Source organism: Borostomias antarcticus (genome assembly GCF_949987555.1).
Source record: "Borostomias antarcticus genome assembly, chromosome: 10".
Classification (NCBI taxonomy): Eukaryota; Metazoa; Chordata; class Actinopteri; order Stomiiformes; family Stomiidae; genus Borostomias; species Borostomias antarcticus.
In genome coordinates, this window is record NC_140243.1 from 21227376 (window position 1) to 21253312 (window position 25937).

The 25937-nt window shown below is 44.7% G+C and overlaps 1 protein-coding gene across 3 annotated transcripts in view; it reads right to left on the reverse strand.

Annotated features, from left to right (window-relative positions):
- Positions 1–25937, reverse strand: part of oxr1a (oxidation resistance 1a) — a 162744-nt gene that overhangs the window by 113234 nt on the left and 23573 nt on the right. The window contains exons 2-3 of one of the 3 annotated variants that reach the window (XM_084444252.1): positions 20611–20802; positions 5385–5479 (exon numbers count right to left, since the gene is read on the reverse strand). In XM_084444252.1, coding sequence (XP_084300378.1) covers positions 5385–5401 — 17 coding nt within the window. In that variant the 5' untranslated portion in view covers positions 5402–5479; positions 20611–20802. Of the gene's footprint in view, positions 1–5384; positions 5480–20245; positions 20803–25937 lie in introns of all 3 variants that reach the window. The other 2 variants (XM_084444251.1, XM_084444253.1) reach the window with 2 other exon arrangements.

Here is a 25937-nt window from a genome sequence, read left to right on the forward strand (position 1 = left end):
CCTCCCCTCCCTCTCCCCCCTCCCCTTCCTGTCCTCTCCTCCGCATACATAAGCAGGGCTATTGATGTCTGTCGACAGCCAGGCAGTTGAAACAAGCAGGAATCTGAATGGTAATTATGTCTAATGAAGGTCGGGATCAGTAGGAGGGGCCAATGTGGAATCTGTTATGCTGTTAAGATTACAATCTCTTCCACAGCGCCTCATCACGAGAGCTCTGACGAGGCGCAACGTCGATTCCTCCTCCTGGCGGAGGGAGCTTGTGTTATGTGCATCGTCACGGCAAATATGTTTGTCAAGGTCGTACGCATGTCAAGAGTATGCCATGCGTGATCGTGGGCAAAGACATAGTTCACGTGAATTTATGATGAGTCATTCCGGAAGCGCGGGGGTGAGAGGGGGGGCGAAACGTTTACTTTACCGAGACACCCCTGACTATGCGGTTAATACAGTTTCACAACTGTACCCTGCCGCTCACCCCAGAAGAGGGATTTAAGAGAAGACCCAAGACTACCTGCAGAGGAACAGGGAGAGGCCAGATTAAAGAAGCGGCGGTCACCACCTGAGCCGGGGCACAGGGGGACAGGGGGGAGGACGCCACAGGCCTGGCAGGAGAAGACGACCTGTTCTGCTGACTCAGCCGTGGGTGACCTGCACCGCCGCACACCTGGGAGGAACTCAGTTAACCAAACTCTAGTGTGATCCCCTGGCTGCCAATAACGAGTACTACTTCTCTTGCTGTGATGGCCTTAATGACCGCAGCGGCCCTGACACCACTGCCTCTCACAGATCTCCCCCTATGGCCAATCAGTGTTGGCAGATGTCACTTCCTCTTCCTGTTCTTGCCCCCGACACTCCAATCAGCTGGGAAGAAGGAGTTTGTGCAGACCAAATATGGGTGACATCTCGACATGTGACTTAAAAAAAAAAATCTCCCTGGCTGCCATAGGCGGGTAGACAGGCAGGCAGACAGGCAGACAGACAGACAGACAGACAGTCCGTCATTAAACCCGAGATGTAACCCCAGCACCAGGGGATGGAACAGAGCGAGGACAGAGGAGAGCGGAGGTCAGATCCCAGCTGGTTTGTGTATCGTAGAGTCACTGGAGCTGCAGGAGAACAGGAACAATCCGGGAGCGCCAAGGATGATGCCTGGATAATGAGGCCCGGGCGCCACGGGGAGATGAGCGTAGAGGAGAGGTAGGAGAGGAGAGTTAGGTGATGAGGAGTAGAGACAGGAGAGGAGAGAGGGGAGAGGAGAGTAAGGTGATGAGGAGTAGAGACAGGAGAGGAGAGAGGGGAGAGGAGAGTTAGGTGATGAGGAGTAGAGGCAGGAGAGGAGAGAGGGGAGAGGAGAGTTAGGTGATGAGGAGTAGAGGCAGGAGAGGAGAGAGGGGAGAGGAGAGTAAGGTGATGAGGAGTAGAGACAGGAGAGGAGAGAGGGGAGAGGAGAGTAAGGTGATGAGGAGTAGAGGTAGGAGAGGAGAGAGGGGAGAGGAGAGTTAGGTGATGAGGAGTAGAGGCAGGAGAGGAGAGAGGGGAGAGGAGAGTAAGGTGATGAGGAGTAGAGGTAGGAGAGGAGAGAGGGGAGAGGAGAGTTAGGTGATGAGGAGTAGAGGTAGGAGAGGAGAAAGGGGAGAGGAGAGTAAGGTGATGAGGAGTAGAGGCAGGAGAGGAGAGAGGGGAGAGGAGAGTAAGGTGATGAGGAGTAGAGGCAGGAGAGGAGAAAGGGGAGAGGAGAGTAAGGTGATGAGGAGTAGAGGCAGGAGAGGAGAGAGGGGAGAGGAGAGTAAGGTGATGAGGAGTAGAGGCAGGAGAGGAGAGAGGGGAGAGGAGAGTAAGGTGATGAGGAGTAGAGACAGGAGAGGAGAGAGGGGAGAGGAGAGTAAGGTGATGAGGAGTAGAGGCAGGAGAGGAGAGAGGGGAGAGGAGAGTAAGGTGATGAGGAGTAGAGGCAGGAGAGGAGAGAGGGGAGAGGAGAGTAAGGTGATGAGGAGTAGAGGCAGGAGGGGAGAGGAAAGGTAGGAGAGGTGAGGGAGGGAAGATAAGAGAGGAAGGAGAGGAGAGGAGAAGAGGAGGAGAAGGAGGATAGGAGAGGCAGGAGAGAGGTTCCAGGCTGTGGGGTTGGGATTGGGCCTGCTCTCCTCGCCATCTCAGCCTGTTTGGGCTTGTTGACACACTTATGCCTCATTAGAGCAGGGCTTCCTCTCCATACAGAAACAGACAGCATCCCGTGTCGCTGTGCATCTCACTCAAAGACAATCACAGGCCGCTCCTTCTTCTGAACTGGATTCAGGTGCCGGCGGGGGCAAAGTTTTAATGAGTTGAAGGGACTACGATGCAGTGCTTCGTAAACGATCGCCTGGATGAAAGATTCGATTTAACAGCGCTCGAGTTAACTTTTAATGAGCATGTGTAAACACAAACGATTAAGCTGGGAGATATGCCGCTCTCTCTCCCTCTCTCTCTCTCTCTCTCTCTCGGCGTCATCCGTAACCATAAAACAGTATCGGGAAGCAAGTAAGTCTTCAGATTTATTATCCCCCGCCTCTGTTCCAGACTCTATTCCAATAAAATCAAAGGTAAAGTACTATGTCAGATGCGTCCACAGATTACGTTTAATGAAAGTTTAATGAAAGACCTTTAATTAAAGTCTCAGAGTCTATGCAGATGGTGTTTCCAGTGACTCGGAGGGAACCAGGAAATAAAGCAATATTAAAACCCCCCATAGACGCAGACCAGCCCAGCGCATGGCTCTTCTCTGACAGATAAACAGATTTTCCACTATTGTTTATGGCTTGTTCAGCAGTGCAGCAGGAGAAAAATCAACTGCAACCTGCAAAAAATAGGGTTTTTTGTTTCATATTCAGCAAAAAATGGTGAATGAGCTGTGGATTCTAGACGGCCACTGTAGCAGTCAGTTTCCAGCAGATCGGTGTGGCGGTTTCTGCTGATCCAGTTCCCCTGAGGATGAAGATGTACCCTGGTCTAATCATCCCTCAACCACCTGCCTGCCATTACATGCATACTGTATGATCATCATCTTTCCCTGAGTGTGTATGTGTGTGTGTGTGTCTATGGTGTTGTTGTTTGTGCCACTGAATGTCATGGACGACTGACAAGGCCGAGCCAACGTAGCCCCCTGCATAGCAATCACAGGGGTAGTCTCTCTCCAGACTGAAATATTACCTTGAATCACTGCGCTCCATATACTACAGAATAGAAACTGTACCACTGCGCCGCCCAAGGTAGTGTTCTGAGAGCATACTGACGGGTCAAAATTGAAAGAGTGACAGGTCGTAGCAGCAAATGAGAGACACTAGCCCAGGTTTTATGGGCGAGGCATATCTATGGGTGGGAACACCTGATCGCAAAAGTCATTACTGATTGGTGTCGCCGGGATTCCGCCGTTACCAATGAATTGCCAGGATTTGAACACCAGATTTTTGCATGAAGTGTCGCAGACCCATAGAGAGATCTGCAGCAGGGAGATCAGCGAAAGAGCTCTCATCGGTCTGGGGTGACGTCTGAAAAGCACAGACAAAAAAAAAAAAAAACTCAGAGCAATCTAATCTTTACTATTCAATATGTGTAATGTACCAAGGCAGACAAATATAAAAAGTTGAACAGAAAAGCTGAAACTGTCATTTTTCATACATAATGTAATTCAGGGAAATATTGGATGACTCAGAACGACTTGTACTGGCAGAGCTGATGGCACCACATGTGCTTTAATGAAGTAGGCTTGTCAGCCAGCAGGGAGGGAGGGGGGGAGGGAGAGAGAGAGAAGGAGAGAGGGAGAGAGAGAGAGAACAAGAGAGAGAGAGAGGTGGGAAAAAGGGAGAAAGGGAAGAGAGAATCAGAAAGGAGAGAAAAGAATGAGAGAAAGAGGGACAGAGACGGACATACTGTAGAATCATCCTCTCCCTCTCTCTCAGGGTGTTGATGTGGCCATTATTTCCATCAGCTTGTAGGGATGTGATGAGTACTACAGGTTCTGATTGGACGGAGCGTGTGGCTGTGGGAGGTGAGGGTTGTACCAAGCCTTCTACACTGACAAGAGCACTCGGAGGAATTCTGATGGTTGGAATCATTCAGTCAAGAGTACAGGACTTTAAGCGAGACCATTTCCCTTGGCTAGATTCAACTGCTGTATATATTACATTATACTATAGTATAGGTATATTATTATATTATATTATACCATATCATTAAATAATTGTACCATTACACACCTTCACAGGTACAGTATATTTTTGTTGTGTTTCACAGGTTTCAACATTTCAGTAAGTGAGGAACTTACTGTATCTAGGAGTCACTCAAGAGTCTAGAAGTTGGTAATCTTGCAGATTTCACATGGAACTGCAGTACTGTAGGTGACAAAGCTTTTCACAGCATGGCTCTAACATGATGAGAGAATAATTGGAGCGGAGCTCTGAGATGCAGTAGGAAGTAGTGGACTGCTGTTGGGTTCTCTCTCGCTCTCTCAACAGTAGCCTACTGTTCATACGCAGGGAAAGGTGCCTTTGACCTCAACATATAATTGTATACAGTAACTCTACTGTACCTTCAAATCATGTTCTTTTATGTGATCATTTGAAGTTGGTGAATAAGAGCCACACAATCTCTTCTGTGCTAAGAAAGCATCAAGAATAAGCGTTGTTGTTGTTGTTGTTGCTGTTGTTGTTATTGTTGTTGTTGAAATACCACAATCAGGCGGCTAGATACTTACTGTAAGCCAGCTGCCGATTACGGCTTTAAGACAGCTAACCATGATTAAGTAAGTGGTCAATCTTTACAGAAGCTAGTAAAGAGAAGTGGTCAATATTTTAACTTTTTTATGAGCGTCCCACTGTGACTGTAAAGGGGGATGTTCCTGTGCTGAATATCAATGTAATCTGACTACAGAGTTCACAGAAGGAGGGGGTTTCTGTTGCCATACTAATGCCTACTATTTCCCTATAGAATTAATTACGTATGTCGGCTGGCATGTGTGCTCATGTGTGTGAGCTGTGTATGTTGCCTGCTGGGCTACATGTGAATCTCTCATGTTTTAATAAACATATGCATGGACGTATTTTACTGGTGATACCCCACTCGCTTGATCTCCTCATGGGAATAGTAACAGAATATGACAATGTAGGGTGCTATATACAGAAACCATAGTACATCATTATATTTGAGGTCATCTGAGACTAATCCCTCCCCCTGCAACCTTAAATAGCAGAGTGACGTCACTGTGCTCTCTGGCAAGTTAGACTCAGCTTTCAACATGACTGACCTCAAACGTCAGCCCTTATCAATCAGTGGCATTTCAAAAATGCCCTGAAATTTGTGACTTTTTTTCTTTCCAAGAGGCCAGGAATAGATCATATCACCGGTCTGACCTTTTGGTGCTGAACATGTTGATGAAGTCCTGTTTCTCCAGCGTGCCGAGGGAGTCAGTGGTCTAGGTACGAGGTTGGGCCTTCAGAGTCTGGACCTGAGGACGCAGAGAGAGAGAGAGAGAGAGAGAGAGAGAGAGAGAGAGAGAGAGAGAGAGAGAGGGGGAGGGAGGGAGGGAGAGGGAGGGAGGGATGGAGAGAGAGGCAGAGAGAGGGAGTGAGAAAGAGAGAGATAGAGAGAGGGAGGTAGAGGGAGGGATGGAGAGAGAGAGGCAGAGAAGGAGTGAGAAAGAGAGATAGAGAGAGGGAGAGTAAGAGAGAAAGAGAGCAAGAGAATGAGAGAGAGGGAGAGAGACAGAGACAGAGAGAGGGAAAGAGGCAGATAGAGAGAAGGAGAGTAAGAGAGAGAGAGAAAGAGAGACAGGAACACAAAAACAGTGTCACTGTCAGCATCGCTCATGTGGTCAGGGTGGCAGGGCTGAGCACTGACCCAGACAACCCCCACTATCTAAGGGGTGACATCATACACTGCACATTCTATAAATAAACATGTAGCATATTAAAACATTGGTATATTGAAGGTCATACGACCATTTGGTCATTTGCTTTGCCTTCAAGAGCCTCAGCGCACACTTAATTTGTGATTTTTTCATGAGGAGAGAAAAAATGCAAAGAAAATGCACACGCACATGCCACACAAACACACACACACATTAGCACACTGAATCTGACACCAAAGAGATACAAATTCTCTAGCACACACCCGACTTCCAACTAACACAGACTGACACACACTGACACAAACTCCAATCCAACATACACACTCCACTTCAACACATTCAACTTCCACACATACTCCATTCCAACATCGCCCCCCAGCAGGTGAGAGCAGGAAAGTTGGGTGAGTGACTAGCACAGAAAGGTTAACAGAGTGGTGTGATACTGGTCGATTCCCACAGGGGTTCCTGCAGATGACATGACACCTGTAATAGGGGCCAAACGCAGCTTTGCCTTCATCACCTACAGAGACTTCTGGTACTGTAGCTTCTGTAATTCATGTCATACTGTATACTGTATCTCGGTATAGTGTCTGGGTATTTACAGTTATAGTTTGCGTATTTACTAGTCAATTATATTTTCCTTACAGTTACATTCACTTATTGTAACTTTAAGCTATAAATGGAGTGGCACTAAGGAGTGATTTCGCCTTAGTAACGGTCAATTAGTTGGATTTAAGGATTAGTATGATATTCAAAGCAAACTAAATATTTCCCCCCCGTTGTTAAGACCATCCTGACATCAACAACTACGATGACACGTTTGGGTCAGAGGCCTCCCATCTGTCAGATTAGATGTGATCATCAAGCTTATGCGGCCGCTGCTGTCTGCTGTCGACGTTTCACAGCACAACTCTGTGATCGAGTCTGACATCTCTGTTCCTTCAACTGCCTGGAGGAATTCTATTTTCATACTTTATACCTGACTCATGAGGGGAAGAATACTCGTGCACAAAAAGTGCTCACAGAAACATTTGTAAAAGTACTGGAAAAAAGACAGTGCCCTTTTCAGGTCAGTAAGGTGCTATTTGGGACCCAAAATGGTTCTGACCCTCAAAATCTGGAACCTTTTTTTACAGAGGGTTCTGCGACTGTTACAAATGGTTTTCTACAGAGCTGTATTTATTAGAGTGCACAGAATATACAAAGATTTCAAACTGAAGGAAAATAACAGGAATGGTAAACACAGTACCTTGGCCTGTTTGCCCAGAGAAAAATGTAGTTATTATACAACATTTCATCTGGCGAAGTGCACGGCCCCTAATCTAATCTTAGGGAACGTAGCATACATACTGCAGGGAGCAAAAACAGGGCAGTTTCAAAGAGTTGCACAATTTCCTTTTCCCATTTCTGCTAAGATGGGGACTCATCCGCCCATTTGTCACAGTGTTGTAGGGCTTTAAAATGATTATGGGGAAAGGGCTTTATGGACCCCATCATCGCTCAGTGAAGTAAAAACAAACCCCAGAGCCATCTGAAGGGCCAGGGAAACTACATCCACAGACAGGAACTAAAAATAGTTCTTGGTGTAATTCAGGGACATAACTCCACAGGAGAAACCGAGAGCAACTTTGCTCGGTTCCTCAGATAATGAGCCAGCACTTCATTCCTGTTGTGATACCGTATAAGAGGTGAGCGTGGAAAAAGAAGAACTCGAGCCAGGTTCTCTATTTCTCTCTATTTCCCCTCTCTCTCTCCCCCTGACCAGACAGTAGATGGCGGAGGGAACTTTTCGGAGGACATTCTTCCATCCAGATCCAGCCGGTCTTCTGTTCCAGCCTAATAGTCCAGGAACAGACCCAGTGCCCTGACAAACACTGTTAGCATCCAGGCATGTAACAGAGGGAAGTTGGTCTCTCAGCAGTGTGTGTGCAGACAGCAGCATGGTGAACCCTGCCTGTCTATCTGTCTGTCTGTCTGCCTCCCTGTCCATCTGTCTGTCTGCAAATCTGATGGAGGTAGTAACATGGTACCTCTGTAGGAGTGAGGGGAAATACTTTATTCCAAAAGGGCCCCTATGCTGTAGGTGCTCAAATAAACCCCCAATCCCCAACTCTGCATCTTATGCAAGGCCAGCCACAACAATAAGTCAGGTTTAAGGAAAAAGAGCCCTTGTACTCTTTAAATGAACATGACTGATTTTGTGATTGCCGAGTGAGTAGGCAGTATGTTAATATGGCAGTAATACCAGACCTCTGAAGAAGCTCAGACTGTGAGAGAGAGTATTGATCCTGCTGTACCCATCTTGCCATGTCATAAGGAGAGCAGGGCAGACAAGAAACAAGAGTCTTATAGATTTGTACCACCCTCTCTCCCCTCCCTCTCTCAATATTCATCTCCTGTCTCTCTCATAGGATATATTATCATATATTAGTAACTTATACCATGGTCTGGGTGAGTACTCGATTCTGATTTGCTGGAGGGGTGTGCATTATTTCTCGACAAATGCACGGCTAGAGCCTCATCACAGTTAACAAATCACAAATGAATGCGCTTGTTGACTTTGTGGCAGCTCATCTGGACCTTTGACTCTGACTGGAACCCAGTTCAAGAGGTCCCTGTCCACAGAGAATATCCATGTACATGCTGCATAGTCTTGGACGAGGCTAGTCTCAACGCCAGACCCATGAGAGCTCTTTCGCTGATACACTACGTAAGCGACGCTAACTACATTACTGCATGCTGCAGATCTCTCTATGGGTCTGGGACACTTCATGCAAAAAACTGGTGCTCAAATCCTGGCAATTCATTGGTTTCATTTCATAAAACACAAAACCAAAGGACAAAACATGTACAGTACACACCTACAGTACATGGGCGAGCGACATACATGGGCGAGCGACCTATCTGCAGTGGCATTCCAGTTGCAGACGGGGAGAGACAGACTCCGCAACAGAGAGATCTGTAACTGATGGTCCGTCCCATTATCTCCCCAGAACCACTGTTTACTTGTCTCTGTCTCCTGCCCCCACAGACGTCATCCTCCCTCCCTCCTCCTCCCCCCCAGGTCTCCGTGCATTTCCCTCATACATACTGGCTCTGTCACTCACACACACACACACACACACACACACACACGTACACACACACACACACACACACAACTCATTGCAGCAGGTTTCCGGGACTAATAGGGGTCATGTTAGCCTGGCAGGAAACACACAGTCATTATGGAAATTCTCTGTCAATTACTGGGGACGAGTAAACAGCCTCTCTGTCATTTTTTGGGACTCTTAGCGCTTGCCTCCTCCTACTGACTGTATCGTACAGGGGTGGCTGTGTGCTCAGGGCATCTCATCTGCTTGGCCTGGCAGTGGTCCGCTCCCACAGTGTGTTCGTCTGCTGCGCCATGGATGGACAGGACCTTAGTATCAGCATAACTCATGGCTAGCAAGATAATGATGTGGTTCATTGCTACAATTACTTTGATGTATTTCAGCTGAAAGAAAGCCGTGATAAGCGACCTGTATACAATGTTTTAGTCCATAGACTTAGATTTCCTGTGACCAACGACCATTATAAGCAGCATTTGATGGTATTTGGACTCATAACCTATGTTTCATTAACTGCTATGCATATGCTTATCGTGTATAATGGTGCATACAGTACCATTCATATATGATGCATTTAATGAGCACTGTGGTTACAGGCTCATATTCAGATGAAGTTCATTTTACAGACCAGTATTTACAGACCAGTATGCAGGCCTTGTTAACATTATAGCCACTATTGTGTCGTTGTTTATGGCCAAGGCACTGTAATAAGGTTAAAATATGAGTCTATAAATGTTTTCTGATTAAACATTTCCAATAAAAGCTGCAGGATGTGATCATCTACAGGTTAATAAACCCATCTATCTCATCCCTATCCAATAATGAATTAAAATACAATGTAGCAAAACCTGAGCCTGCAAAGAGGGTTTTTGTTTTTATACAAGGTTTGATAACTCACTCATTTAAGATGAGAACACCCAGAGGACTGTTTTTCGGGACACAGATTAAGAAGAAATACGGGAAATGGACATTCTAGAGATATGAAATGACCTCTTACTTCTAGATTAGGCTTAATCTGTGTCTGGGAAACCCCATAATAATAATAATAATAATAAAAATAACAACAACAACAATAATAATAATAATAATAACAATACAAATAACAAACAATAATACTAATAATACGAATAATACTAATAATACTAATAATACTAATTATTATTATTATTATTATACTCCTTTATGTATACAGCACTTTTCATACAAATCAACATACAGTAACACAACGTGCTGAAATAGGCCATAGGCCAAACTGTCTTAAACACATTGTGCAGGGTATCTGTTACCAGGCCTAGACTCACTCTGCTGGGGACATGGTTGTTTTTCATCCATTATTCAGACCTTGTCTTTGACCGCAGAGCTGGCCTGCATGCTGTAGACGTGGCCCTAGGGGACGTCTCTGTTAGCGCCATTTCAATGATGGGTTCAAATACCTGCATGAGTTTAAAATCTAATTCATAGAAACCATTTGCAGACGGTAAAAGTGATATGCTACGTAGATGAAGTTTGATTGATTGATGCATATCTACAGTACGGTTATATATGAGTGCTCTTACAATGAGCTCAGTGTTGACCAAAACAAGCCCTTCCCTCCTGTCTATTCCTGTTTAACAATGTTGTGTTCTAGCTCTCTGTTAGCCAGGAGGGCTGAGAAAAGAATGGAAACAAAACCTTAACTCCGCAAAGTGGAGGAGAGTAGCTCTTGGCAAGGTATGTACTATAGAGAGGACACTGCCAGTTTGAGTTAGATGCATAAATTCAGGCGGGCGGAGTGCTGACTCATGACACCAAATCATATCAGGCTGACAGAGAGAGGTGCTCTCGGGGTGTGTCGATCAAAAAGCACTGTCCTCCAGTCATTTCTTTTGATTGGCTGAGAGGCCACGGAGAGCCGAGCCAATGGAGAGGTTCGTTTAGGCAAAGTGTCAGGATTGGCAGCTGACATGGTGGCGGAAGGGCAAAGTCACCTCATTCCCACGGAGTTATGTGGCGCGAGGCTGTGATATATGTCGGCTGCTTGTCATATCTTTCACTCCGCTAGCTCCGAGTTCTCACCATCTAAATCGGCATTCTCTATGAGCCTGTTCTGCTAAGTGCTTACTGTGCTTTGTTAAATGATTCACTTAAATATCATATTAGAGACTACAGGGATAGCTAACACACCATGTAGGCAACTTCTCTGTATTTGCGCATTCTACTGTTAGTCATGTCTCTCTTATGAAGTATTTAGCCCATGTTTACTGCTCTGTATATGTTCTTAGCCAATAGACAAACATTTTCCAGGAGCTTGCTCGATTGTCTCGCTGAGAGAGGTCAGGGAAGAATTTTTACAGCTCACTTTTCTGGCCCCAGGTGAAACTGGCTTTGTGTTTCTCTCTGGAATATGTAGGGATGGGACCTATGCACCCCCCCCCCCCCCCCCCCGATTTGATTTGGTTTAAAATTTTGATTTGATTTGATTTAAATCAGCTGAAGCGCCAAGAACCTGGTTTGGAGCTAAGCCTCCCCCTCATTAATAAACCTGAGTCAGCATTTCTCTGCGTCATCTCAAATATAGATGTCAAGTCCAGGGAGACAGATATGAGGCGGAGCCGGGGGGCGGGGCGGGTGACTGGCGGGCTGGGCCGGTGGGTGGGGCGGGTGACTGGCAGGCTGGGCCGGGGGGCGGGGTGGGGCGGGTGACTGGCGGGCTGGGCGGGTGACTGGCCGGGGGCCGGGGGGTGGGGGGTGGGGAGTGGCTGTAGGGGTCAGTGGGCTGGGTTAGCAAGGCTTAGCTGGGTAAATCCCCCAGTAATCCTCACCCAGTCCCATGATGCTGTTTACTCCATGTAGGTAAAGCTATTACGGACCAGTCCATTTCTCTACAGTGAGCAACGCAGAGCTGGTCATTCTGAATAGGACTGAAGTATTCTGTACACAAAGCTGGTACACAGCTGGTGATTTACACCTTATGGAAGCTTCTTATGAGATTGAAACTAAAATGTGTATGTGTATACTGTATATATACACACATACACATATATATATCTTAGTTTCAATATCTTTTCCTCACAAATAACCATAATCTGTTCGAAGTGGGCTATTTGTTGTGCAATGGTTTGCGTAGGCACAACATCTCTGCTACTTACAGTCAAAACAAGTGGACTAGCATGAAGTCATGAAACGATACTGAGAGGCAGCTTTCTTGAAAACCTCAGTAAAGAGAGTTTTCAGGAGATGAATTCCTGGAATCACGACAGAGCAACAAATCACTCTCCCGCTGCCCTTGTCATTATCTAATAGCTTTCTTGTTGTTCTAAGACCTCTCTCTCTCTCCGCCCCCCTCCCCATCATGCCCTCCATGCCTCTGTGTTTCTCCCTCTCAAGATCTAAAACCTCTTTTTAAACCTCTCTACAATTAAGATAAAATGCCTATAAGTGACATGGTTCTCTCTAAAGCGCAATCAGATTAATCAACACAAAGTCACAGTGTAAAAACCTTGAATTTGAGAGATTCTATCAGTTGAACAGTTGCTGAACCGGACCTGAAAGGACCTTAACTGTAGCAGCCAGTAACCCTAGTTAGGAATGAATTACACAAGAAATATTATTATATTTTTGTGTAATCCTTGTCCAAAAAATGGAATGGAGGTGAATGGCCGGCCCGGCCGTGTTTTGCTCGTGGACCTGCCCTGTGATTAGGATCCACTCCAGAATAGTGTAGCCCGATATACCGGTACCAACGGTCTACCGATATACCGGTACCAACGGTCTACCGCGGTGCCAAAACGTGACGGTGCCAACTATACTATAAGCTCTATACAACGGTACTACCGCGGAATACGGTACTACCATTGAAACCGTTGGAATACAGACGAGCTAATGAAGTTAGTATGACTTTAGCAGTGTTCTTGCCATTAGCTAATATTACAAAAATGAATGAATAAACCTCTTAGCTAAAGCGTGTGCTGCTGTTGCTAGCTAGCCAGCCAAAGCTAGCCAGCTGGCTACCTAATGAAGTAACGTTAGCCTACCTGCTGTCATGTCGTCATGCACAGCTGTTGAATGAAAATTGTCGTCCTCTTATTCCAACTCCAAACTCCTTAAAATAATGTGAGCTAGATTATGTTGGCTGAGACGAATCCAATGATAATCCAATGATATCCACCTCTTGACATTTGATCTGGTTTTGACTTTCACAAAAGTGAAAGCTAGATAAAGCGTCACTGCCATCAACCAAAACCCAGTGGCCCTCCACTGACCTTTACTGGTGGTTGGTGATACTACACTTGTGTGTATACATGGCTGATTCGGTAGTTGTTTTAGATATGTGTTTTAAATATTTAATATTATATATAATATTATTATATAATAATTCATAATATGCATAGTATCTTTTTACTTACCTATAGAGCTACAATGTAATGCATTAAATGCATGTTATTCATGCACCACTCGTATAAAGTGATTACACTGTACTGTAATGTACTGTAAATACACTGCACCTTCATAAAAATAATTTTAAAATTAAAAATTTTAATGCTTTGGTATCGTGATACTACTTGGTATCATGATACTTTGGCTGGTATAGTATCGCAGGTCAAATATTGGTATCGTGACAACATTACTCCAGAATTGAATGGGTTGTTGGGTGACCCATACTACACCCCTACACTGAGTTTCATGAAAATCAGTCTGGTGGTTTTAGTGTAAACCTGATCTAAAAAATGAATGGAGGTGAATGGCCTGCCCTATTTGGGCAGCTTGTGGACCCGCCCCGTGATTTGGATCCGCTCCAAAATTTTCTGAGCTGGCCCACGCTACACCCTTCCACCGAGTTTCATGAAAATCAGTGCAGTAGTTTTTGCGTAATCCTGATAACAGTCATACGGATATACGGACAGATGGACGCCACTGAAAACATTACCTCTCACCGTGTGCTGACGCTGGGGCAGAGGTAATGAAGCTGATATCAGTGGTTCTGTATTATCCCTTAATGGGAGAAGGGTCTTCTAGCTGAGCGTGTGTGTGTGTAAATGTATGTGTGTGTGTGTTGTGTACATGCCTGTCTCTGTATGTGTTGATGCTTTTCTGTATGTATGCATGTGTGTGTGTGTGTGGGGGGGGGGGGGGGGTACTGTAGGATGCGGAGGGGGCTGGTACTGTAGGAAGGTGTCTAACACAGTCTAGGGATGAGGAGATTAAGATGAGTATCTGGATCATCCGATCTTCTTAGCATCACCATCTCCGACAGAGCTCATTCTGCTGCTGGTCCACCTCACATCCCATCACTTATACAGTCATTCACTACCATGTTAAACTGTAGGATAGGGGAGGACTCTGACAGAGTCAAAATCAATATATTGAATCAGCGGTCATGACAATGTACCGTTTCTAAATGGTATAGGCCTATAGTCATTCCAACACTGAGAAATTTCTTTAATGTCATCAACAGGAACGCAGTGATAATCAATTGGCAACAGTGAGCTCCCGGTAGAAGTAATGAGATGGTTTAATCAGGCCATGCAAAATCAGATCAGCACAATCCTAATTCAAGACAGGAGAGAAGGCAGGTTCCTCCTCCATAACAACCAAGCCTGAAATGACTGCCCTTGTTTACTGCAACGTGATTGGTTCAGGACAAGTGGAATTTCATTAACCGTTGTTAAATCTCCATTTGAGGTCAAGGGGGGTGGTATGGTTCACCTGGCAATGGCAAATTCCAAATTCTCATCTTGTGCAATAGTGCAGTTACACAAGACAAATAGGAATCGTCCCAATTGCCACTTGTGTTAAAAATGAAATGAAAGATATCTACAGAACCATTAGACCAAGACCCGCTCATCTGACCAAACGCACAAACATGGTCTAAGGGGGGTATTTGAGGTTATCTCAGAGGTACACCAAAACACATATGAATCCAAATCAACTTTAATTTAATAACAGTCACTTTATCTGTATGTAATTACTGACAACATGTTTGTCAATATGGCATCTAATTCATGACTAAGTGTTCTGGGCAGATGGTGTTGCCTCGTCTGTAAGCGTCATTCAGCAAGCATCATTTAGGCTGAAGAGTTGCTGAGGACAACTTTCCTACCACCCTGTCTACCTCCGGGTCATACTGCTCGCCTGTATACATATGAAACTTAGCCTAAATGTATATTTTGGAGAAATGTTCACTGAGGCGCATATGCACCGCATCACTAACATAGCATGATCACATTCATATGTTTTCTACTGACCCATTGATTATATATAGCCTACGGTCCCTATCCCACTGTCCTGCCACAGAGTGCAAACTGCTTGATTGATGCGGAGCGAAGCAGTAGCCAGCCCTGAATCATCTCAACAAATAAATGGCAAATGGAAATCGTTTGAAACCATAGCCTGTGACATTTTGAGCAGAAACAACTCAACCAAGATTACTTAACCTGTTATTATTATTCTACACAGCGAATAGTCTATAGTGAATACTGTATATTCTACCTGGTTTGGTACAGGTATTTGCGCGCACGCATCGTGGAAAGGCTATTGCGAGCAACTTTACATGATATCTATTAGAAGCTGAACTTTTCTGACAATGGCTATCGCTGTCACACATGCACAAACGTAAGACCCTCAAAATAAGCCGGTCCATCGCCACACACGTAGCGCAATTGCCCCGCAATAACAAACACAGTAGCTACTCACTTTCAGACGGGAGCGTGGGCTATCTTCCGACTTTGTTTGTAAAGGTGTTCAAATAGTCGGCATCTCTTCTTATTTCTTCTTCAAGCGTTCATCATACTTGACTGTGCCAGACATGCAGAGTAATTTGACCGTCTTACAATAGCAACTACCAACTCTGAAGGGAAGAGGAGGGGGGACGCGGATCAAACCAAACAGACATAATCGCAACTCTGTCAACGGAGCAGCGGTAGGTTACAGTCTAGACCTACAGAGCACAATAGAATCTAATGTGGTTTGCAGAGTTTGAAATAATGGTTGTGAAGTAGCTAATATTATATTTAAAACAGATCCAATATGTAGGCTATAGAGACAATGCCATATATAGTCGGCGAAATAATGTTATGATTTCCAAAATCGAAATTCGGGAAAATATGACCTTGAGATGCCTCAGTGAGAGCAACTGTTGTCACATCATGTCCAAAACATGGAAATGAAGTGTATTTACAGAGTTCATATTACAGTGAGACCTTTGCTAAAGCTTCGACTTGCATATATACATAGGGGTATATAAACATAAAATATGTATTTTTTCAGTGGAAATATTATGGTAGGCTATGCTTATACCCAGGCTTTCTCTAATAGTATATACCATGTCCCTTTAAGATGTCAGTGTGTGGATCAGAGTCAGACAGCTGGACGGAGTAGTGGAAGGAAGGAAGGAAGGAAGGAAGGAAGGAAGGAAGGAAGGAAGGAAGGAAGGAAGGAAGGAAGGAAGGAAGGAAGGAAGGAAGGAAGGAAGGAAGGAAGGAAGGAAGGAAGGAAGGAAGGAAGGAAGGAAGGAAGGAAGGAAGGAAGGAAGGAAGGGAGGGAGGGAGGGAGGGAGGGAGGGAGGGACGGACGGACGGATGGACGGGGCAGGCCTTCCAGTAATGTGGGACGTGGACGGCCTGTGGCGCGCAAGCCCAGCGTCGGCAGGGGACCACATACACGGCAGGATGTGCTCTGCTTTGTCATGGCAGCAGAGGATGAACCTGCACACACACACACACACACACACACACACACACACACACACACACACACACACACACACACACACACACACACACACACACAGGCAGTGCCTCTGATCTTTGGGCGTTTTCCTCATAAGGCAAGCCTAAAGGTTTTAAACACACTTGGACACATAAACCAGACTACAATGTTTACAGCTTCATACAGTACTATAATCTACAGATACCTGTGCTCTTTTTCTACCACTAGCTTGGGCTGCCCTGGTTACCATAGCTATGTTTGTCTCCAGGGTGAAACCCTGACTCTGCTCCCTGTAATTGACTGGGCTGCAGCTAATGAGAATCCACACAGGGCCAGGGGATATGGGTTTAATTAATAGAATTACTCCAAGATGTTCATGAATAAACCATAATCAACTGTCCTTGCTTGCTGTATGAAACAATCAAACTGGATGGCAACAGTAGCCCTAGCATATTAAGGCACGTCGTGTTTCATAGGCAGGATGTGACTCATTGGTATGAAGTGAGCTGGGAATATAGATTACTGCACTGCCATGGGTTACGTCACTTTCCAGTCTACAGAAACATGCTGAATGTCACGTTGAATTGAATTGTCATTATTGTAGATAACGTTGTGTTGAGAGTGTGAATGCTGTCTCGCTGTGTTTGCATGGTAATCAATGCGTGATAAACCTTGTACATAATACTTCAAAAAGTTTCATTTCAAGTTTTCTTTACCTTTTAACCTGTTTTCAAACATCATTCATAGTCATGGCACCAGTGTGGCAGGCAGTGACCTGCCTCTGGATTTGTTAGCATGAGCCCACAATGTGACACGCCGTCACAAGGTCATGTAGTGAGACGGCGGCAGTGCTGCTGGAATTAAATCATTTGGAGTCTTCTACAGTCCGACCTCCAGATGGTCTTTAAAATCACATTTATGATGTTGTTGCCAATGCACATCCTGCAACTCTGATGAATAGACAATGACTTTGCTCCTTCACTGTCCTTGGCAAACCGCCACCTGAATACCACTGTTGGTTGGTTCACAGGACTGTCTGTGAATGATGAAGGATGAAGTTTTCATATGCTGGTGATCTAATGCTGTGTGATGTGTGTGTGTGTGTGTTCTGGCCATCTGATTTGGTACAGAACAGTAACCCCAAGCAAAACAGATGTATTTATCTTAATGGTAGTGATGCTCTGGATGTCAAGAGAGGCAGAGCTAAACACATGACAGGACACAGATATAGACATTCAAGTTCGAAACTCAAGATTAATCCCCCCCTCTTTCTCTTATGGGAAACATAATGGCTGCCACGCCCGCAGAGTGTGAGATGCCTGAGTGACATGCCTGTCCCGCAGGCAGCATCAGATGCTCTCTGCCCACTGAGTTGGAAACAGAACATCTCTCAAGTAGAAATGAAGGCTTGTTACTGTATTGATTGATGGTGCGCTTCAATGGTGAGGGGGGCAAAAATCGATGTGCGCCGCATGGAGGCAGAGGTGCAGGGGACTGACGTCCCCCATGTCCAACCTCAGACGACCTGCTGGGCCCTCATAAATACCGGGCACCAAGATGAAGATGAAGACATTATGTTTCCTGTGTAATTACTGGGTCTTTCAGGGTGCAGGACTCTAACAGGAGGGGGCTGGTGGTGTCTACTTCACACCATCTCATCTCGCAGTTGGCATTTGCATGTGACGTGACTACCAAGACAACCCTCTGTCTCTCATCCTGTCCCTCTCCTACCTGGAGAACATGGGGAACCGCATTTCCGCTGGGTAATTGACAGCAACGGGGGGCGTTTGAAGCAGCAGGTCGGACACAGTTGAAACAGCAGAAACGACCTTCAAAGGGAACGACCTTGCCATCGCATCTGCCTTGATAAGGCTGGCAGTTTCTCCCTGATTGTAGATTCCCCTCAAGCTTCCGTCTCTGTAACCGAAATCTGCCAGGCACAGAAATAATTACATAGTTTGCCTTGGTCATCAGTAGCATGGAATGAAGTTATAGGGGATTGATGCAATTTAACTTGATAATAGTGACACGAGGAGGCCTGTATGAGTGCATACAGTAGTGTGACACACAAGTGTAAATCAATGTGATGAGGATCCCCACAGAGGCAAATGAAAATAAGAAGCACAATTTTTCCCACAGAGGGTAGTGATGTATAGGCCTACAACCAGTCGTGATTGCGGGATCAATTCAAGCGAGGCAAACCAACAGCTTAGGAGATATGAGAGTTCCTGAGAGCGCTGTGCGGAGCGGAGGATGCCGGTGGCCTGTTTGATACACACAGCTCCAGGCGGATGTGTTCCTGCTCTATCTGATCAACAGATACACCCGACAGGAAATGGGTTTTCATGGACTCCTGGTATCTCAATTACAGTTTCACGAAGTGGCCCGTTTTTGTGGAAAAGTAATTTTATGGTATAATTGTCACATTCTCCATGTGAGTATGAAATCATTATCAATGCTCTGGATCAAATATATCCATCAAGGGAAATTAATTATTTCAAGTCTGACTACAGTTACATGACAATAATATGATGTTGAGATGGAATCTGAAGAATTTGAATCTGAATAGAATGATGCAAGTGTTGTTGACAGATGACACTCAGACACCAACGAAACCAAGCAGTTTACCAAAGCAGGGTTGTTATCATGAATACTGTAAACTGTCATCAAAATAGAATCTTTTTCAATGTACAGTATTAATTTGTTTGTGCCGTAAGCTCCCCCTCTCTTTATCCCTCCCTCCCCCTCTCTTTCAACCCACCCTACCCCCATCTTTCTCTCCCTCTCTCTCTCGCTATCGTGTGCATTGTATCAGTACTTTGTATGAATTTGTTAAGGATGATTTATCTTTTATCTTATGTTGTATAGATGTGTGATTTGATTGTGTAATTTGTAAATTGTGTATGTGTAACCCATCTGTAATTGAGCACATCATGGAGCCAGCAGCAACATTTCACTGATTGTACGCTGTAAGTTTACTGAACATGTGACAAATAAAGATCTGAATCTGAATCTGATTGCATTGAATATGTTGAACTAAATGTTTTCACCGGAGTGTTTCCTGAGACATTCCTCTGTTTGGCTTAGAACTGTCTGTCCTGTGTAGTTTGTATGTTGTATATAGTGTATTTTATCACTTTGTTATTGTATTTTGCACTGTCTTGTCTTGTTCTGCATCAATTGTCAGTAGCTTATCATGTCCACCCTCACTTGCCCACGCTGGGTTTGAACTCTGGTCCGCTGACTTATGAACACACGTGACCACCTCTCATAAACACCGATTTAGCCAGTTGCGCCACCGAAAAGCTAGTGATTCCATGGCACGGGTGGGTGGTATTTATACTGAGTGAGTGAGTGTAACCAACTCCACTCAGTTACACCTAACACATTTTTGTATATTGTACTGTATATTGTAAAACTTCCATTGTATTTTGCACTGTCCTCCTGTCTTGTTCTTGCACTGTTTATTATCATGCGCCAACAGGCCAAGGCAAATTCCTTGTAGGTGCAAGCCTACTTGGCTAAATAAAAATCACTTTCTCTGCATGCTGCTGTCTGTCTGTCCTACCTCCATGTTGTTGTATGAGTGCTCTGTACTTTAATGCAGCTGAGGAGATCGCTCATCTGTGCGAGAGGCTGCTGATTGTCAGGGGAGGCTACAGTAGGAACGAACATCAGCATAAAGATGGCTCCTGCCTGAAGACAGTGCAGAAAGGTCAAGGATGGTGTCAAGGAGACCTCTGGCAGCGGCAGGAGCGCCTCATTATCTGGGACCCCCTGCAATCTCAACATGTACACAGCAAGGCCAGCTGTGACACATAGACTCTGTGTACAGAATACAGCAGACAACTGTATTTCTACACTGCAAGATGAAAATGGAGGAGGGTGGAAGAGGATGGGGTAAGGGGGGGTGTAAAGATGCCTCCCTCTCACTCCAATTGGTCCATCTCTTTCAGCAGGGGTGTGGCATCTCCGGCGATGGACATGGGCGTGCTCTCGATCTTGGGGCTGGGCAAAGGACGCGGGGTCATCCTCTGTGTTTTCTGCTTCTTCTGCTGAGTCTTCTTCTCCTGCAGCCACTGCTCTGCCATCTTGTCCCAGTCCACTGCAGTACTGCCGCCTGACCTGCAAGGGGAGGGACACAGGTAGTTTAGCGAAAGCCTGGTAAACCAGACTCATCACAATTTTTTTTTCACGTTTTCACTATGAGTCTGGACTTTCAGCTGCCCAGCTTTGAATAGGCAGGAGTAAAGTACTTGCCTTGACAGATGAACTCCTTCAGCCAATCAGCGTAACAAAACATAGATCAAACTTTCGGCAAATCCCAATCGGAAGAACGGTGAAAACGTATTTTCTGCTGAGAAACTCTGCTAGTGCATACTTGTGTTCTTTAATTGTTGTTATTGGGTCTATTTCTGCAATAACTTCACTTACTTCTTCTAATGTTAACGTTACCACTCGTTGCTTCAGGAGCTGCCATACTTTTCTACTACTAGCGTACTACTGTATTTCGCGTCATCATCTACGGGAACCAATCAGGGACTGAGGGTGGAACAACAGTCTCCTGATTGGTGCCCCATTTTCTCAGAAAATTCAAATCGCTCTGGGCGGTTGAAAGTCCAGACTCAGCAGCCATGTTTCCATCCATTTGTCAATCGAATTATGTGAGGATCGCTAAAAATATGAATGCGAATAAAGCCGGTGAACATGCGTTTCCATCTAAGAGCTTTAAATCGGATAAAGCATTTATCACAAAAGGCTTTTATCGAACTAGAGAAAATCTGACGAGATAGACAGTTACACATTTTTTGTCGATTTACATGACTTTTAATGGAATTTTACTGTTTCCATAAGGCATTTTTAATGCGATATAGTTTAATTCACATAAATCATGTGGATGGAAACATTACCAGGCTGGTTTAGCGAGGCAATTTAAAAAAATGTAGTATCAACTAAATACTTTGCAACAATTCCATGTTTCGTACTTAAAGATGGCTGCCTTTTTTTTTTCTCCCGAATTATGCTTCATAACTTCTATCCTATTAAACCTAGAATGGTAATATTGGTGGCTATACCTAGGTTTTCATGAATGAGTAATTGAATACAATGATTGGAGCATATCTTATATATTTCACACAAATGAGACAATAAATATGTGGGGAACTAGGGTTAGATATGAGAATAAGGATGGTAGCATCAATTCTCAGAAAAGCTGTTTTGGATCATGACACTCCATTCGGGTTTGATGGTACATTTCCCAATGGTTGCAAAGAATCACCTGTTCCACAACATATGAGTATTTCTTCTGTTATCTCCTTTCAGGACTCCTCACCAGAACAAGAGGATTCCATCCAGGGAGATCCTCTCTGTCAACCAGGTAGCCATACTACATATTACTTCTCTTTCTGCAAACTTGAATTGTGAGCTTCCACTTGCAGTGTTCCTGGCCCTCGAATTGCATTCGCAAACAAGAAGCAAGAAGTTGGTCAAACTCCTACACAAATATGCTCTGATGGTGATAAGAAAGTCCTCACCATTGAAGTTAGCTTTGCACAGGCTATTGCACATCAAACAAGAAACAATGCATACAGTATATAGTCTATCCTACAAATTTGCATCAGCACATTTTCACAGTTGCAGCAGTGGATAACTTGGATCATAATCCCACATCACGTACTGCAAGCTCATTCTTGTATGGAACTGGAATTTCACTTTTTCAGTTTCCTACATCACAGAAGCCTGGGTTCGACCAAGAATGTCTATGAATCAACTCACAGTAAACAGGAGCAGGCAGCAGTGGACTCATCCTGCCTCATTCGTATATGTTTGTACCACCCGTGGACCGAAATCTTGTCTCCCAACCTCAGGTAAAAGTTGTGCAGCCAGTAGTGGCTACTAGTTCATTTGATGTGGAGAAACAGCATGAACAGGCATGGATGACTGCAGTACATAACATCCTATGTGGATTCTGATACAGAAAATGGCACTCCAGCAATGTGGTTTTCATTCCCTGCTGCTGGAGGGCATTGAAGCCCTCCTGCCACTTTTCCATGAGAAAGCAGCCACCCCAGAAATGACGTGGACGTCGACATGGAATGGAACTGGTGAAAAAGCCAATTGAGCATCTCAACCCACGCCAGGTCCATCTGTTGGTAGCGGACCAACCACTCTATGACCTTGCAAAAAGAAATGCAGTGGACCTTCCCTGTCATCTTTGGGGAAGACAACCCAGCTAGCAGGGAATGTTTCCACAACATTGGCGAACATTCGCAACACATTCTACTAATATTTTCACATTCTTAGAACATTTTTAGAACAAATGACTGCTAGCTGGGAAGTTTGTGGTGATGCCAGGTGGGCTCCACAGTGAAATGACTTTGTGGAGCACCATGGGGGATCTTCTGTGTGGGTCTGGAGGGCCTGAAGCCCTGAAGGAAGCTGGGCTAGTGACATCAGAAACAGCAGCCACATCATTTCTGAAAGCATCCATTGCAATGGGAACAAGATGCCCATCAAGTACTGTTGTGGTACTCAACAGCCTGAGGACAGTAGAACTGAGATGGCCCTTGAGGAATGGGTTGTGTGAGTTTCCCAAGAGAGCCCAACGTTCAAATGTTGGCTGCTTGTACACAAGTACCAATAGATCATATTCATGTTTATCCGGTTACATCGGGAATGGAAGATAGAACTCATGGTCACTACCCTCAGGAAGCTTCTGCCTCTGTTCTTTGCTCTCGATCACCAGAATTATGCCAGCTGGATTTCAATCTTTATCAGAGGCATTGAAGGTCTCCCAGATAGCATCCAGGCAGAGTTTGAGAAGGGGCACTGGATGATAACTCCAAGCAATCTGTTTTTCTCTTCCATACCAATCAATCAAGCACATGAGCAAACCAACAAATGGTGAAAGGAGTTGGTGGCATAATTGGTCTGACAGGGAACCCTGACATGTTGGAATGCTGGGATCGTGACTGGCCCAGAAATCAGCTGCGTCGTTGTGGAGTTTACCACTGTAAACGACAACAATGATTGTGACATTAGACAACAAGGTGTGTGAGGCTGTGGCTGCGGCCATATCTATCCATCAACTCGAGTCTACGGGACAAGAGTAGTCAACAACTTCAGGAAGAGTGTGCTTGAATCCAATGACACACTTCTGACAGCACCGATCAAGCGGAAACACTACTTACAGTTGTTCCATGAGAAAAAAATGCAGAAGACAGCAATTAAGCTGATAACGCAGCACTTACAACATCATGCAGAGCTCTATGGGAAAGTTTTTAATGTGCTAGACAGCTGTGTGTGTGTGTGTGTGTGTGTGTGGTTGGAAGGGTTTTTTCATCATGAATCTTCCCCATACCCACCTATGTTGTCATCTGAAGGATCCCTCAACTCTTGTACCATGTCAGATTTGTTGGTATACATCATGGAAGCCAATACGAGTGACATTTCTGTCGTCGAGGAGTTAGTTGCGGCAGGTGTTTACAACTTCATTGTTATTGATGGTGAAGTACTGATACTTTCACTTCCTGGTACGTACAACTGTCCAAGGAAAGACCTTTGATTCCTATTTCAACAAGGTATTCTGCCCAAGAGTTCACCATGAAACGATCGATAAGAGTAGACATTGTCTGTGACCAGTATCGTGCACTGACAATCAAAGGAGGCACAAGGGAAAAACGGTTACCTGGTACCTGGCACCTGGCAACGTGTATCTGGTACTGCCAAAATCCCAGGAGATTGGCAAACGTTTCTAGTGAACGTTGATAACAAGAAGGAACTGTTCTCATTCCTGTCAAAGAAGTTGTTAACAGATGGACAGTTCCCAGATGACAAGGATGTTTACATCACTGCAGGTGATCAAGTCCATCGTGTTGGATACAGTCCTCTAATGGATCAATGCAACCATGAGAAAGCTGACACTCGTGTCCTAGTACATCTCCTCCACGCCCTCCAAACATCACCACTTGGGATGGTACATACTGGACATAGAGATGTCATAATCCTGAGTAATTTACATAACATCAAGGCTCTGAATGTGGCTGTGGAAATCTGGATCTCCTTCAAAGCTGGAAAGACAACCAGAATGATCTCCCTGAACACTATCGCTACAAACCTGGGCACAACAACATGCCAAGCCATGGCTCCTTCAAGTTCAAGGGTATGCAATCCTGCTGCAAATTGATGCATTAAGTGCCATTCCTCATGGAGGAATTTGCAATTATCGTCGACATTCCATTCCAAACATCGCCAAGGCTAAAAGAAGTGGTGACAAGCTTTGTCTGTAGACTGTACACCAATGAGTCAAACGAGGACAATGATGGTGATCTTGTCCGAATGAGACTATTCTCACAGAAGTCACTCACTAAAGAGAATCTGGACAGAATTTCCCGGAGTGATGCTTTGGATCAACATCTCAAAAGAAGTGTCTTAAGCAAGCATCTAGATGACAGCCCAAAGGTATGCATCTGTATGCATGCATTGTATTATTATGTCAAATAAAATCATTCATTCATTCAGGTCCATGTTGCCTGTCAATGTAGATGTATTACACCTGGATGTGAAGTGCACATGTACAAGTAGGCCTACCTACTCTCGGTGCAAGTGCATGAGGGGAAATTTGAAGTGCACATGTCTGTGCAAGTACAAATGTGAGAACTAGCTCGACCAGAGCAATTTCATGTACAGTATACTATGGGATTTGTTAGCCACTTATTAAACTATTGTGCAAGGATTTATTCAAGCAAATGTCTAAGCAGTTACTCACCACCATATTGTGACACAGTTAAAAGATAAATAAAAATGTCACTGTGTTGCTGGGTCTGAGTGTAATTGTCAAGATTATTAAAACAAAAAAAAAGTTATGCACCAGGCTTATGATCTATTTTTGTGGATATGCTCCGATACCAGAAAAATATTGCTTCTATGGACAATATGCTTGAAATACCAGTTGCTACTCCTAATCCTGAATCCACACATACCTCATATGTTCAGATCGGATAATCCAATCAAAAGTTACCATATTTTGCCAAGGCTGGTGGGGGGTTGGGAACCGCCGACTCCACCTAGAGGCCAATTTTTAATCTGAGTGCTTGACACTTGAAGCAAAATTGTTCCATAGACCCTTACCTTCAAATTAGTAGTGAAAATGAAACCTTCGCATCAATTTGAAAGGAACTACCCATACATGTCCCAAGGGCCAAAAGCAGATGTAGCCTATGTTATGCTATGTCATAATGTTTTATGAATAATTTGCTGTG